The sequence below is a fragment of the Hypanus sabinus genome, chromosome 18, assembly GCF_030144855.1.
Source record: "Hypanus sabinus isolate sHypSab1 chromosome 18, sHypSab1.hap1, whole genome shotgun sequence".
NCBI classification, from domain to species: domain Eukaryota; kingdom Metazoa; phylum Chordata; class Chondrichthyes; order Myliobatiformes; family Dasyatidae; genus Hypanus; species Hypanus sabinus.
Genome location: NC_082723.1, coordinates 30,862,393 through 30,878,984, shown reverse-complemented (window position 1 = coordinate 30,878,984; position 16,592 = coordinate 30,862,393). Strand labels below are relative to the sequence as shown.

The window sequence follows — 16,592 nt, the reverse complement described above, 5'->3', positions numbered from 1 at the left end:
ATATCAGGAAGTTAGATTCAGTCCAAGCAGCTTTGATCCCACTGTGACTTGTGAGCCAAGTCCCCTCGCATACACACGGATAAACCGTGTCATGGTAAAGGAGGAGAAAGGGGGAAAAAAATTAAAAGAACAGAAGTTCTGCCTCTTTGAACAAATTTTTCAGTGGTTTGAGGCAATCTGTTTCAGAAACTTCAGATTAATGCTCTGGGGAGTTTCTGCATAACCAAGATTTTAAGAAAAAAAATTAAAGGTTTTTAAAATGCTTGAATTAGATATTACCACAAATATTTTATTGTATCTATTAAGTGAATATATTTTCTAAAATATGAATGAGAATCAGATTTAATAACACTGGCACATGTCGGCGGCAGTACATTGCAATATATAATTTCTAAACTATAAATACAAAATAAAACAAAATATAAAAAAGAAAGTAGGTAGTGCAAAAAGAGAGCAAAAAAAATACTGAGGTAGAGTTCATTGGTTCAATGTCCACTAGAAATCTGATGGTGGAGGGGAAGAAGTTGTTCCTGAAACACTAAGTGTGTGACTTCAGGCTCCTGTACCTCCTCCTTGATGGTAGCAATGAGAAGAGGGCAAGTCCTGTGCGATGGGGATCCTTAATGATGGATGTCACCTTTCTGAGGCATCGCCTTTTGAAAATGTCCTCGATACTAGGGAGGTGAGTGCCCACGATAGAGCTGGCTGAGTTTACAACTTTCTGCAGTTTTTTTCCTATCCTGTACAGTGGCCCCTCCAGTGTTCAATATAGGACAAACAAAATTGAAGGAGTTATTGTCAAAGGCACTGATCTAACATCAAGAAAAACACAGGTTAAAAAGTTATAAGAAAAATGTCTGAGCTGATGTAAAGCCAATGAACATAAAGATCTTCATAATCAAACCCAGATTCCTTCCTAATTGTGTTAAACATCTATTTTATTGTGAACTAGGCAGAGAATTACTCGCCAATCAATTGCAAATTATGTCATGATAAATCACTGGTTGCATTATGGCCTGGTATGGAAACACCATTGCCCTTGAATGGAAAGCTTACAAAATGTAGTGGATACGGCCCAGTCCATCATGGGTAAAGCCCTCAAACCATTGGGCACATGTACATGGAGCACTATTGTAGGATGGCAGCATCTCAACAGGGAACCCCACTATCCATACCATGCTCTCTTCTTGCTGTTGTCATTAGGAAGGTGGTACAGGAGCCTCAGGACACACTTCAGCAGGTTCAGAAATAGCTACTACCCCTCAGCTATAGGAGTCTTGAACCAGAGGGGATAACTTCAGTCACCCCAAAATTAAACTATTCCCACTACCTATGGACTCACTTTCAAGACCTCTTCATCTCATGCTCTCGATATTTGCTGCTTTTTTTTTTCTTTTTTGATATGCACCACTTGTTGTATTTTGCCCATTGGTTGTTTGTCTGTCCTGCTGTATATGGTCTTTCACTGATTCTATTGTGACTGCCCACAAGAAAAGGGTTGTATATGGCGACTTTATATGGATATTGATATTAAATAAATTTACTTTGAATAACAATGCATATTAAGCAGTAAAACTTGGTGTTCACAGAGTCATTTGTTGCCAATGCAATAAATCTTCCCTATCCCTATATCTTAGAGAGCCTACTGAAAACGTTTTGGCTAGTACTCTAATCCTGGGTTCAGCATTGTTTTCACTATCCTTTCCACCCTTTCAGTAGTTCCTCAAACAACCATCCCACCAGGCATGGATTTATTAAACTTCTAATTCTCCAGCAATGATTCTCAAAATCCATATGCTGACAAATGTGGAAAAAGTACTCGGTGGGGAGGCGAAATGTTTCCCCGGCATCAAGGACATCTTCAAAAGGCGAGGCCTCAAAAAGATGGCATCCATCACTAAGGAATCCATCACCCAGGACATGTCCTCTTCACATTGCAACCATCAAGGAGGTGGTACAGGAGCCTGAAGACACACACTCAACGATTCAGGAACAGCTTCTTCCCCACTGCCACCACATTTCTAAATGGATAATGAACTTATGAACACTACCTCACTATTTTTTTTCTTTTTTGTTGCACTACTTATTTAAATATTTATTTGCTTATTGCAATTAATAGTTTTAAATTATGTATTACAATGTACTGCTGCCGCAAAACCATAAAATCATAACATATAGGAGCAGAATTAAGCCATCTGGCCCATTGAATCTGCTCCGCCATTCAGTAATGGCTGACCTTTCCTCCCCCTCCTTAGCCCCACTCCCTGGCCTTCTCCCCTTAACATTTGTTGCCATGTCCAATCAAGAATCTATCAAGCTCCTCCTTAAATACACCCAACAATCTGGCTTCCATGGATGCCCATTGTTATAAATTGCACAAGTTCACCATCCCCTGGCTAAAGAAATTTCTCTGCATCTGTTTTAAATGGATGCCCCTCTATCCTGAGGCTCTGTCCTCCTGTCCTAGACTCCCCCACCACGGAAAACATCTTTTCCTCATCTACCAAGTCTCGGCCTTTCAACATTTGAAAGGTTTCAATGAGATACCCCCTCATCCTTCTAAATTCCAGCAAACACAGACCCAGAGCTATTAAACGTTCCCCATGTAACATTTTCACTCCCAGAATCATCCTTGCGAAACTCCTCTGAACCCTCTTCAATGCCAGCAGATCTCTTCTTAAATGAGGAGCCCAAAACTGTTCACAATATTCAAAGTGAGGCCTCACCAGTGCCTTATAAGCCTCAGCATCACATCCTTGCTCTTGTATTCTAGACCTCTTGAAACGAATGCTAACATTGCATTTGCCTTCCTCACCACCAATGCCTCTTGCAAATTAACCTTTAAGCTGTTCTGCAAAAGGACTCCTAAGTTCCTTTACATCTCAAATTTTTGGACTTTATCAACAACGTATTTCACATCATACGCCAAAGATACTAAACCTGATTCTGATTTCCCCTCCTTGATCATTCTCGTCACCTTCCTCGGGATTCTCTCTATTGCTAACACATCCTTTTTTAGATAAGGGGCCCAAATTGTTTGTTTTAATGCAGTTGTAACCTAGATGTCACTCAAAATATCTCAGACCTTAATTTTAAATTTAGTCATTGAGTTTATAGTAACTAAACTGCCAGTAAATTGTTTTGCATTGGATGGAATACACTATAATCTCATTGTCCTCAGCAATGTCAATGAAGTTCTAACTAACTAGCATAACTGCTCCCAATACTCCGTGCAGTCTGACCATTACCTTATAAAGTCTCAGCATTACATCTTTGCTTTTATATTCTACCTCTGGAAATGAATGCTAATATTGCATTTGCTTCCTCACCACCAACTCAACCTCTGGAAAAGGCAGCTAGCGTTGCATTTAGGAGTCCTGCTGAAGGGTCTCGGCCCAAAACGTTAACTGTACTCTTTTCCATAGATGCTGCCTGGCCTGCTGAGTTCCTCCAGCATTTTCTGTGTGTTGCTTGGTGACACTGCATTTGCCATCTCTTGTTCAAAGAGATCTGGGTCAACACAGGAATGAGGGAGCAGTTCTGCTGGGCCTGTATTATTATAGGACTCTTTGATTTCATGACATGCACTAGTCGGGAATCAATAAGCTACTGTTCTTGTAAAACAAGTTTCTAGTTAAAAAATCAGAAAAGTAACAGCTGTAAATAAAGAATAGTAATAATGCTGGTATTTTAAATAAATAAAAACCCTAGAGATGCTGAGGAAATTCCTAGAATTTCTTTCGGGAGCCTCATAAATAAGATAGAAAATACAAACCTGAAATCTCAGTATCAGTCCTACACTTTACTGATACTGTCCTGATAATTGCCTTGCCAAATGAAAATAATTAAATAAAGACTGCTTCCAAATTGGTAGCTCTCAAATAACAAACAACGACATGTTCTTTTGATGAACAGTGTTTAAGTATTTTTGTTTTATTTATTTAAAGCCACAGCCCACCACCCAACATCCTCCTATTTAATCCTAGGACAAATTACCATTACCAACTAACCGGTATGTCTTTGCAACGTGGAGGAAACCGGAGCACCCAGAGGAAACCCACACATTCACAGGGAAACATACAAACTTTCTTACAGGGGACGCTGCAGTTGAACTCTGAATTCCAATTCCTTGAGCAATAATAGTGTCCTGCTAACTGCTGTGTGTTGACTAGCATATGGAAAACTGTGCTGAAGGAACTCATAAGCAAACTTGGGAAAGAATGTGTCGATGTAGTCTTTCTTAGCTTCACTTAGTTATAGCTCCCTCACAGAAACACAGAATATTCACAACATAGGTGGGCCAAAGTTCAGAACATATGGCTGTGAAAACTGATATTAAGCCTCTTGCCTGAAGAGACAGCCGCAGCCTTTGCCTGCTTACCAGGTCCTGAGGTGGACCATTTAACACTGTGATTGTCTATTGCCTATATCTTCACTCACCCCACCACTGAAATATTCCCACAACCTATGGACTCACTTTCAAGGGCTCTTCATTTCATTTTCTCAATATTTATTATAACTTTCTTTTTCTTTGGTATTTACATAGTTTGTTGTCTTTTGCACATCAGCTGTCTGTCTGTCTTGTTAGATGCAGTCTTTCATTAATTCTCAAACACGAGGAAATCTGCAGATGCTGGAAATTCAAGCAACACACACAAAATGCTGGTGCAGCAGGCCAGGCAGCACCTATAGGAGGAAGTACAGTCGCCGTTTTGGGACGAGACCCTTCGTCAGGACAAACCGAAAGAAAGGACAGTAAGAGATTTGAAAGTAGGAGGGGGAAATCCAAAATGATAGAAGACAGGTGGGGATGGGGTGAAGCTAAGAGCTAGAAAGGTGATTGGCAAAAGGGGTACACAGCTGGAGAAGGGAAAGGATCATGAGACGGGAGGCCTAGGGAGAAAGAAAGGGGGAGGGGAGCACCAGAGGGAGATGGAGAACAGGCAAAGAGTGATGGGCAGAGAGAGAAAAAAAAGAGGGAGGAAGGGGGGAACTCCCCCTCCCCCTCCTACTTTCAAATCTCTTACTATCTTTTCTTTCAGTTAGTCCTGACAAAGGGTCTCGGCCCGAAACATCGACTGTACTTCTTCCTATAGATGCTGCCTGGCCTGCTGCGTTCCACCAGCATTTTATGTGTGTTGCTTTCATTAATTTTATTATGTTTCTTGGATTTACTGAGTATGTCCGCTAGTAAACAAATTACAGGGTTGTATGTAGTGGCGTATATGCCCTTTGATAATAAATTTACTTTGAACATTCCACTATTTTATACAAACGTTTTCTTGGTCTGGTGGAAAAAAGGGATTCATATAGTTATTCATTATGGAGACAGGTCCTTTGGCCCAACTCCATAAGACCAAAAGACATAGGAGCAGAATTAGGCCAATAAGCCCATTGAGTCTGCTCCGTCATTTCTTCATGGCTGATCCCAGACCCCTTTCAACCCCATATACTTGTCCTCTCACCATATCCCTTGATGTCCCAATCAGGAATCTATAAACCTCTGCTTTAAATATACCCACAGACTTGGCTTCCACCGCAGTCTGTGACAGAGCATTACACAGATAACTCATCAATGCCGACCAAGATTCCCATCTAAGCTACTCCTATCTGGCCACGTTTGTCCTATATCCTTTTAAAACAGGGGCTCCCAACCTAGGCTCCACGAACCCCTTGCTTAATGGCATTGGTCCAAGACATAAGAAGGTTGGGAACTCCTGTTCTAAATCTTGTAAACTCATAGGCTCCATATTGGAAGCAACCCTTTCCACGACCAAGGACATCTTCACGAGAAGGTGGCATCCGTCACTAAAGACCCTCACCATCCAGGACACATCACCTTCTTGTTAGTATAATCAGGGCAAAGGTAAAGGAGCCTTAAGATCACTTACAACAATTCAGAAAGTTTCTTCCCTTCAGCCATCAGATTTCCGAATGATCCATGAATACAACCTCATTATTCCTTTATTTATTTTGTAATTTATAGTAATGTTGTGCCTTTGCACTGCACTGCTTCCACAAAATAACAAATTTCATATCATTTAAGACAAAGATTCAAACCCTGATTCCAAAACACCTCATGATTTGGGGTGCTGGTGTGATGCTGAAGATTGAGGACTGGAGTTCAAATTGGAAGCACATAAGATGAGGGCAATTGGCCAGAGCCTCAGGTTTCAGAATCTCTGCGAGTCCGCTGGGATAGCTAAAGGCCCAGTGTCCGCATGTCCCAGGCTGGAGACCAATGGAGACAAGACTGTCTTTGGGATAGAGGAGCGTTTGTGGGTGGGAGGAAGGAAGGGGGTTTGTTTTGCTATTTTTTTGCTGCTTTTTGTGCTCTATGTTGTTCTGCCGAGCATGACATGCTTTCTGTGTTGGCGCCGGGCTGCTCGTAACACACCCTCAAGTGTGTTGGTTGTTAACACAAAAGGCACATCTCACTGCATGTTTTGATGTGCATGTGATAAATAAACTTGAATTCTAATTCTGATTCTATCCATTTACGAGTCCAAAGTTTGTTTAAAAGCTCTCATCATATCTCTGCTATTTCCTCTGGCCATTCATTCCACATTCGCACCACCCTTTGCGTGAAGTTGTTGCCCCTTCAGTTCCCTTTTTCCCCTTCGGGTCAACTCAGGAAGAACATTAACTGATTTCCTGATGTTGGATTGACCACAAACAAACCAACACAGTTACGCTTTTACACTCCAGTGTTTTTAACACTGAATAAAATACACACAAGTTATTCATAGACAAAATATTTCAGTGTTATGCTGTCATCACACATAGCCAACGCAGTACATCTTGATCTAGCTTGTTTTGACAGACCAGTTCCCTTTTATTCAAACACAAAGAGAAATCAGAATGCAATAAGTGAGCTCAGTTTGCTATGTTGGTGGTGAAAGGAGAAACACCGATGTCTTTCTATATCAATAGTTAAAGCAGACAGGGAAGTGGGTTAGAATACCAAAGATAAGCCACCTTACTCCCTGGATTAACCGTATACATTTTTGATAGTTGTCAAATTTAAATGTGTAATATCTGTAATAGAACAGCACACCTTGTTCAGAAAGACTCTTTCTTTTCAAAGTATTCCTGTCTTCATTAAAGTGTCACTCACAAACAGTGGTGCCTTAAAAAGGCAGTATTTATCAAAGAGGAATTTCACTATCTAGGATATGCCCTCTTCTCTTTACTGCCATTGGGGAGGAGGTACAGGTGCCCGAAGACACACGGCAATTTAGGAACAGCTTCTTGGTCTCCACATCAGATTTGTGAACCATCCATGAGCACCACCTCACTCTCATAAACAGAACAGATTCTGCAGATGCTGAAAATCTTAAGGAACACACAGAAAATTCTGGAGGAACTCAGCAGGTCAGGCAGCATCCATGGAGAGGAATAAACAGCTGACACTTTGGGCTGAGACCTTTCATCAGGACTGGAAAGGAAGATGGAAGGAGCCAGAAATGATTCCTTTATTATACCTCATTATTCCTTTATTGCACTATTAATTTAATTTGAGGGACACACCTGCCCTAGCATGCAAAGTCACCTCTGGTGCACTGGGTGGATAAAATCAACAATAAGATCTAACTGCCCGGAAGGTGGTTCTGCAACACTCGTGGAGGCCAAAGGGCATGACAAGGCACAGAAGACATCATGGTCATCCAATGCAACAAAGGAAGACCCCAGTTTGTGATACCTGTTTATAGTGTTGGATTGTTGGATCACACTTCTGCTGTACAAAACAACAAATTTCACGCCATACAAGATGGTGATAATAAAACAGATGATTATGAAGTTTCTTCCCCTCTCATCAGATTTCTGAACAGTCCATGAGCACTACCTTATTGTTGCTTTTTTGTGCACTAGTTTTTGTCCTTTATAGTATTTTTATGTCTTTGCTCTGTAACGCTGTGGCAAAGCAACAAATTTATGTCCAACATCAGTGATGATAAACCTGATTTTGATTCCTGTTCACCTGCTGTGTATGAACTGGACCACTCACAGCTCCTTGATGTTGATATTTTGTCAGAAAGGGTGTCTAATTAATAACAAACTTGACCTTTCGGGTATTTAAAAGGTCATTTTGACTGAGTAGGAAAGTGATCAGATCTGAGAAATCACAACCCAAGCTGTGAGGTTACTCAAAATGATTTGGGAAATATTAGACCATAATATCCTAAGACATAGGAACAGAATTAGGCTATTCAGCCCATCGAGTCTGCTCTGCCATTCCATCATGGCTGTTTATCATCCCTTTCAATCCCATTCTCCAGCCTTCTCTCCATAACTTTTGAGGCTCTGACTAATCAAGAACCTATCAACCTCCACTTTAAATATACCCAGTGACTTGGACTCCACAGCCATCTGTGACAGTGAATTCCACAGATTCACCACCCTCTGGATAAAGAAATTCCTCCTCATCTCCGTTCTAAAGAGACGTTCTTAAATTCTGAGGCTGTGCCCTCAAGATAACATTCTTTCCACTTCCACTCACTTTAAGCCTTTCAATATTTGATAGGTTTCAATGAGGTCTCCTGTCATTCTTCTAAACTCCAGTGAGCACAGGTGAAGAGCCATCACATGCTCCTTCATTCCCAGGATCATTGCTGTGAATCTTCTTCTAGATCCTCTCCAATGCCAGCACATTCTTTCTTAGGTAAGAGGCCCTAAACTGCTCACAATACTTCAAGTACACTCTGACTAATGCCTTACAAAGCCTCAACATTACAACCTTGCTTTTATACTCTAGTTCTCTAAAACAAATGCTAACATTAGACATTCAGAATGAGAATCAGTACCAGTATTAATATCGTTGACATATGTCGTGAAATTTGGTGTTTTGTGGCAGCTGTTCATTGAAATTACATAATAATAAAAACTATAAATTACAGCAAGATATGTTAAAAATTTAAATTAAATTACATCATATTGTTCAAACCTCTATACAAGTTGTTTGAACAATTTGGTACTGAAAGGGTTATTCTCCCATGTTTTGCTAAAGCATTTTCTGGCTGTTGCAAGATGATCTAAATGTTGTAACACGTTAATAGCATCAACAAAAAGTGATTCTAAAGCACTTTCCAATTGAACTGTAAATGGCTCAAAGTCTAAGCTATTTCCACATACATCACATATGGAAAACTATGGGAATACAGAGATAGACACATTGGAAAAACATAACCCTCAGTCCAAAATATGCATTTTCTGACACGGTTGACTTTAAAATATTGATGGCAAGATTTTATCTTTAATCTGATAACAAGGAAACAGTAATGCACACACGACAGATGTGCAACAAAAGAAAGCATTTTATTTCAGACTAAATATAGCTTGCTCCATGCAAGGCTTGATGGGTAAACGGCTTGGTACTGAACGGAAAAGCCCAGGGAAATCTGGATTCAAATACTAGCATATTCCAAACTAGTGAGGAATAATTTTTATTTTTTTAAATTTCGAGTTACATCATGGTTCCAGGAAGGTGGGGCTCATCAGCTATGCTTGGCAGCTTATCTAAGAGAAGGAAAACTCTGATCTCAAATCTCCGCTGCCTCGCAGCTATACTGACTCGTAGGAAAGGTTTCAGGAGTAAATCCCAAGGAAAAGTCCCGAGCTGGAGTTCCTAAGGCAGTCCTATGTTGAATTCAATGCTGACTAGCAAGTTCTATGATGTCGTTTATGCCAAGTCTGCCGTTCTTTTGGATTCATCAACTGAGTAAAGAGGGGGAGCCTGCTGCAGGAGCAACAGCTTGCTCTCCGCATCATACTGCCCAGGCTTGCACATCTATTTCAAACAGCTAGGTCACAACGTCCATGGTACAGCACAGTAAAAGGCCCTTCCACTCCAACGAGTATCAGTTGCCCAATTAACCTAGAGACCTAAACATCTTTGGAATATGGGTGGAAACTGGTACACCCAGAGGAAACTCACGCAGTCAAGGGAAGAACATACGCACTCCTTACAGACAGAGGCAGAATTGAACCCAGGTCGCTGGCACTGTACATCATCAATCTTCAACAGTATTAAAAGTAAAGCAAGATCAGTTATTAACTCCAATCACATCTGCTGCTCCTGATTCTCTTGCTGTGGGATGTGCTTGATGACATAAGGACAGAATTAAGCATGGCTACAAGGCCTTCCACAATCAAATCACCTGCTAATTCAGACTTGCACACTACAATTGATTTCTGAGACAAATTACAATGTCAGAGCAGAAACAAAGTTTGTACCACCTAAACATGTGTGCCAGCATGCTGGCAGAGATTAGAGCTCACGAAGACAGAAGGAAAAGAGGACAAACTCTCACTGTTATAATGGCAATCCTATTCACAACACTTTTGTCTTTACAACCACATTCACAACAGAAAAAGACGTTATCAGAGCAGGCAGAGCAATTCCCCACAATTGAAGTGAAAGCTGTGTTTAACAAGCAAACATGTTCCCAAAGACAACAATACAAGGTGGAAGTGTGGCTCATTTCCTTCTCATGAAAGATGCTCGGAACGGAGTGCTTAAAAGTTAAAGCAAGCTTCGAACAATCCATCATCTTGTCATACAGTAAACAACAGGCTTCACTGGAACTGAGAATTTAACTGAATGGCCCTCTGCTATCTTCCTTTTGGCAATCTTTAGAATATAGTAGTAGTACGATTACTCCAGTCGAGTACTGATGCTCCCCTAAGGGAATGTCTGAAGGTGGGTCTTCAGTGGCTGTAGAGGCCGATCCGAGACTCAAATACTCCAGTGCAATGTGGGCAAGAGTAAGTGGTGGCTATGGTTAGAGGTTGGGTCTTTTGGTCATTCAGTCTCTCCTTTCATAGCTGCCACTTGTTCTCTGCATCACAGCAGAGGTTGTTCTCACATAACACAGCTCCCTCTTGAACAGATTTCCTCCAGGTGCATCTATTGAGTGCAATGTCTTCCAAATTTTTAGATGTAAAACTGAACTTATTCCGGCTGATTTTGATGTCATCTTTGAAGTTAGTTAACATCGTGTGGAATATAACAGATCCAGTAGCATGTGCTCTTCAAAACAATCAATACAGAGACAGAACAAGGTTGAGGGCAAGACTCTTAATAGCGTCAAGGCTTTAGAGAAGCAGCAGAAGATGCTATCTGGATTAGTAGGCATGTGCTATAATGAAAGTCTGGAAAAACTTGGGCTGTTTTCTCTGGAGAGGCAGAGGCTGAGGGCAGATCTGATAGAGGGTTATAAATTATGTGAGGCATGGATACACAGCATCTTTTTCCACAAGTTTGAAATGACTAATACCAGAGAGAATGTATTTAAGGTGAGAGGGGTAAGTTCAAAGGAGATGTGAGGGGCAGGTTTTTCCACACAGAGAGTGATGGGTGCCTGAAATACACTGCCTGGGGTGGAGGTAAAGGCAGATAATTAGGGACTTGTTAAGAAACATTTTGATAGGCACATGACAGAGGAAAATGGAGGGATATGGACATTGTGTAAGCAGAGGGCATTAGTCTAGTCAGCCATTTGATTACTAGTTTAATTGCTCAGCACAACATTGTGGGCTTGTGGTGTACTGTTCTATGTTGTATTGTTCTGAAACAAGACACAGAATCAGTCAAACTGAAGCATGGAAGAAACTATACAGCCTAATTCATCAGCATCAGTACTTTAACTGCAGCTAAACACTGCAATTACAACTCTTTCAACTTTCCCCATTATCCTTTTCTATTCTCCCTATTCTAATATGTTTTCCATTCCCTATTTAGCTGATGATAAGGTTTCTGCCTTTACAATTAATGGCCATTACTCAATAATTTCATAATTTTCTACATTAAAGCAATTTCTCTTATATTCTTTTAGTTAAGATCTTGAGTTTTTTTTTCCCTCCCTGGCAACTAGAGACACCACTTTTCCCTGTTTGACATCTCAAGACTTCTTTAATGTTTCGAAATGATGAAATGCATTTCAGAGGTTCAGTGCTTTTACCGGCTGGATTGTATGACATAGTGCTTCACAGGAAACTCTAATGCATCGTAGCATGCTGGTGTACAAAGGCTCAGAGCCACAGGAATGGGATATTAATGATTCCCCACACTGTAAATTCCAAATTTTCAGCAATAGTGCATTTCCCAGTGTGAAAAGCATAATTCACAGTGGTCTGCATTGGCAGAGTGTCTGAGGCAGGATACCTCTCACCCACTTTGGCTGTTGGCACTCACCTCAGCGCTGGACTGGCTCCACTGGGCTCTTGGACTGGTGGCAATGCTGAACCGGCTCTGAGGCTGTGGACTCACTTTCAGAGACTCTGCAGGTCATGCTCTGCGTGTTATTTGTTTACTTTTTTATTGTTTGCACATTTTTTCTTTATTTTGCACGTTGGATGTTTGACTGCCTTTGTGGGGTGGAGTTTTTTAATGGGTTCTATTGTGTTTCGCTTTTTAGTGACTACTGAAAGAAGATGAATGTTAAGGTTGTATATGGTCTACATACTTTGATAATAAATATACTTTGAACTTCATCATGCATCAAAGTGGAACCGGAAAGCAAGATGCCTCTCTTTAGTTTTGTATTCTAGAAGTTTCAGAGAATTTTAGTTATGAGGAGAATGTGCTTTAGTTGCAGTTTTCTTTGGAACAAAAGTGGAGTCTAAGTCTCCGCTCGGTGTCAAAGGCCAACTACATGGGCATGTGGTGAAGGACATCCATGGATGTCCGGTTGTCCAAGATTGAATGTCCACGCAAACAAGAAGCACAAGGACTGGTGAGTCAACAAGTCTAGAGTTCAAGCCTGGAATTCAAGGTCCTGTCATCGGTCAATACTGAAGGTGGGAGCCCGAAGGTCGGTCGGAATACAGGGTCCCATCGTCGATCGACACTGAAGATGGCTGGCTGAAAGTCGATCGGAATGCAGGGTCCTGTCATTGATGGACACTGAAGATGGGAGCCCGAAGGTTGATCGGAATGCAGGGTCCTGTCACTGATGGACACTGAAGATGGGAGCCCAAAGGTTGATCGGAATACAGGGTCCCGTCGTCGATCGACACTGAAGATGGCTGGCTGAAAGTCGATCGGAATGCAGGGTCCTGTCACTGATGGACACTGAAGATGGGAGCCCAAAGGTTGATCGGAATACAGGGTCCCGTCGTCGATCGACACTGAAGATGGCTGGCTGAAAGTCGATCGGAATGCAGGGTCCTGTCATTGATGGACACTGAACATAGGAGCCCGAAGGTTGATCGGAATGCAGGGTCCTGTCATTGATGGACACTGAAGATGGGAGCCCGAAGGTCGATTGGAATGCAGGATCCTATCATTGATCGACACTGAAGATGAGTGTGGCTGAAGGTCGACTGGAATGCAGGGTCCCATCATCAATTGACACTGAAGATGAGTGGCTGAAGGTCGACTGGAATGCAGGGTCCCATCATCAATTGACACTGAAGATGAGTGGCTGAAGGTCGATTGGGATGCAGGGTCCGGTCACCGATCGACACTGAAGATGGGAGCCCGAAGTTCGATCGGAAGCCCAGAAGATGAAGCCTGATATGCGAGCCTGGAGGCTGGACGAGGACTGACCTGGATGTCCATGTGTGTGTGGTGGGACGGAGGAACGGGTCTATTTTGCTGCTGTTTGTTGTGTTGTGTTGCTCTGTTGAGAATTCTGGTAATGCTATGTATGGCGACTCTTTGGGACTTGCCCCCATCACTTCGTTAGGTAATGCTGGCTGTTAATGCAAATGACACATTTCATTGTGTTTCCATGTACATGTGAAAAGTAAATTTGAAAGTGACCGAGGAGGGTTTAATTGAGGTATGAAAGGTTTTGACTGGGTGAGTTGAGTTAGTAGACAGTTCAATAAACAAGGTACAGAATCATTGTCAAAAAGATTATAGAGTAGTTGAAGAAAAGTTAAAGGAGGGATGGGGTTCTGGAACACCGTACCTGAAAGGATAGTGAAGACACAAGTCCTTACTATATGATACAAGCATCTGAAGTGCTGTGGACCATTGGCTAAACACCAACAGGTATGGAATGAAGTTGAATATTATATTTTTACTTTCATGGTGATATTACAAAACAAATAGACTCCTTTTAGGCATTATATTTCCATAATTGTATGAAGATTATGAAAAATCAAGGTTCGCACACTGAATATTTGAAATCTTTCAGAGCTGTACTTAAACAAAAGACACACAAAATGCTGGAGGAACTCAGTAAGTCAGTCAGCATCTATGGAGGGGAATAAATAGTTGATGAAGTAAGAAGCTGGGAGGAGGTAGGTGAAAAAGGTAAAGGGATGATATTCCATCTGGGTAGCCTTGAATCTGATGGCATGAACATAGATTTCTCTAACTTCCAGTAATTTCTCCCCTTCCCTCTCTCTTTTTCAATTTCTCATCTGGTTCCCCTCTCACCACTTTTCTTCTCACCTGTCCATCACCTCCCTCTGGTTCCTCTCCTCCTTCCCTTTCTCCCATGGTCCACTCTCCTCTCGTTAAGATTCCTTCATCTTCAGCTCTTTGCCTCTTCCACATATGACCCTCCCAGCTTCTCATTTCAGCCCCCCTCCCCCACCCACCCTCCTTCTCCCTCACCTGGTCTCACCTATCACCTACCACCTTGCACTCCTTCCCCTCCCTCCCACCTTTTTCTGGCTTCTGGCTCCTTTCTTTTCAATCCTGATGAAGGGCATTAGCTTGAAACATCCACAGATGCTGCCCGGCCTGCTGAGTTCCTCCATCATTTAAAGATTAAAGACTGAAACATTGACTCATACAGCGAAGTGCATCGTTTGCGTCAATGGCCATCACAATCCAAGGATGTGCTGGGGCAGCCTGCAAATGTCACCATTCTTCTAGTGTATGCTCACAGCTCACTAACCCACACCGGTACATCTTCGGAAGGTTGGAGGAAACCAGAGCACTGTCCCTCCCCCACCTGATTTAACACTCACCTAATCACAGGACAATATACAATGACCAATTAACCTACTAACCGATATATCTTTGGACTGTGGGAGGAAACTGGAACACCCGAAAGAAATCCACACACTCCAGGGGGAGGAAGTACAAACTCCTTACAGAGGATATTGAGATTCCAGCATCCCAAGCTGATATACACCACTAAGCTTTCCAGTTTCTGCAGTATTTCTCACGCTTAAACAGAACAGCTTGTTTTTAAAAATACATATAGTTTAGAAACAAAAAAAGCAGTGCTATATTTTATCAAAGTGCTACCTCTGCTGCATTCATGGAATTATACTATTTTGGATCCACCAATAATTAAACATATATCAAAAAAAGATTAAATATACACAACATTAACTGTATCCATGATCTACTAGTGTGTAAATAATTTTACACGTTCACTCACCTCAGGGAAACTTGTCATATTTACTAAAATGAGTTGAGGTGATTTCATGGAGATTTGTCCCAAGTGGTTTAATGGGAATTTTCCACTGTTAGTTGTAACCGTTATATGATCCAAAGCACCTGAAGAAAAGAAAATGGAAGTCTTTAACAAATAAGCTCACATGCAGCATATTTGCAGTGAGATACATTCACATCCTGGAATGTAGCCTGTTGAGCTTACAAAACCTCTGTCCCAACATACACACTGAAATATGGACAGGAGCTATCTCTGGTTGCCAGTGCTACACATAAAGCACTCACTGCACTGCCTTCCTGACTGTGAGAGCCGGGCATCTATTTTCTGTCTGATGGAGCCATGTTTCAATTTGCTATCTCTATTGTTTCCACTAGTAGGTGAGACTAGAACTAGGGGACGTAGCCTCAAGATTCAGGGGAGTAGATTTAGGTTGGAGATGAGGAAAAACTGCTTTTCCCAGTGAGTGGTGAATCCGTGGAATTCTCTGCTCAATGAAGCTGTGGAGACCACCTCGGTAAATATATTTATGACAAGGTTGGATAGATTTTTGCATGGTTGGGGAATTAAGGGTTATGGGGGAAAAGGCAGGTAGATGGAGATGAGTCCGTGGCCAGATCAGCCATGATCTTATTGAATATCGGAGCAGGCTCGACAGGCCAGAAGGCCTATTCCTGCTCCTATTTTGTATGTTCTTATTGGCTTCTACCTGCCCCGACCCACGTGACAGATGACCATAATCAACGCACCACAGTATACAATAGAGATAGCAAATTGAAACATGGCTCCATCACTGTATGAAGATTATGAAAAATCAAGGTTCGCACACTGAACTCCAATTCAACAAGATTTTGATAATTTTGTTTTTCACTTTGACTGTATGCAGGAGGACATTGAAGGGAGTCCAATATCCATACACATGTCTGAACAGATTTTGTTCACTTACAGTCACTCCAAAGAACACGGCAGCGTACACTGGATGAATTCTTTCGTTAATAACTATTAGGAATTAATACAGTTTTATTCTACTGTAGTAGTATTGATAGTGTTCTAATTTGTTCTGCATTTAATTTAAATACATATACATTGTTTGTTACTCGATTAAATGGTAGCTTGTCTTTTTCATATACCTTTTTAACTATTTCCATGAAACTTTGGCTAATTGAGACAGCCACTTAATTGAGCCAAAATGTACCGATCTTTATGCGGCCTAATTAACTAGAATCCACTGTA

General features: G+C 41.5%; 1 protein-coding gene across 3 annotated transcripts in view; it reads right to left on the bottom strand.

Moving 5' to 3' along the window:
* The window catches only part of mrrf (mitochondrial ribosome recycling factor), a 73,690-nt gene that overhangs the window by 29,620 nt on the left and 27,478 nt on the right, over positions 1 to 16,592 (bottom strand). For all 3 annotated transcript variants that reach the window (XR_009516480.1, XM_059993972.1, XM_059993973.1), the window contains exon 4: positions 15,348 to 15,466. Coding sequence is in view for 2 of the 3 variants with exons in the window: in XM_059993972.1 (XP_059849955.1) it covers positions 15,348 to 15,466 (119 nt within the window). In the remaining variant the exon portion in view is untranslated. The remainder of the gene's footprint in view (positions 1 to 15,347; positions 15,467 to 16,592) is intronic.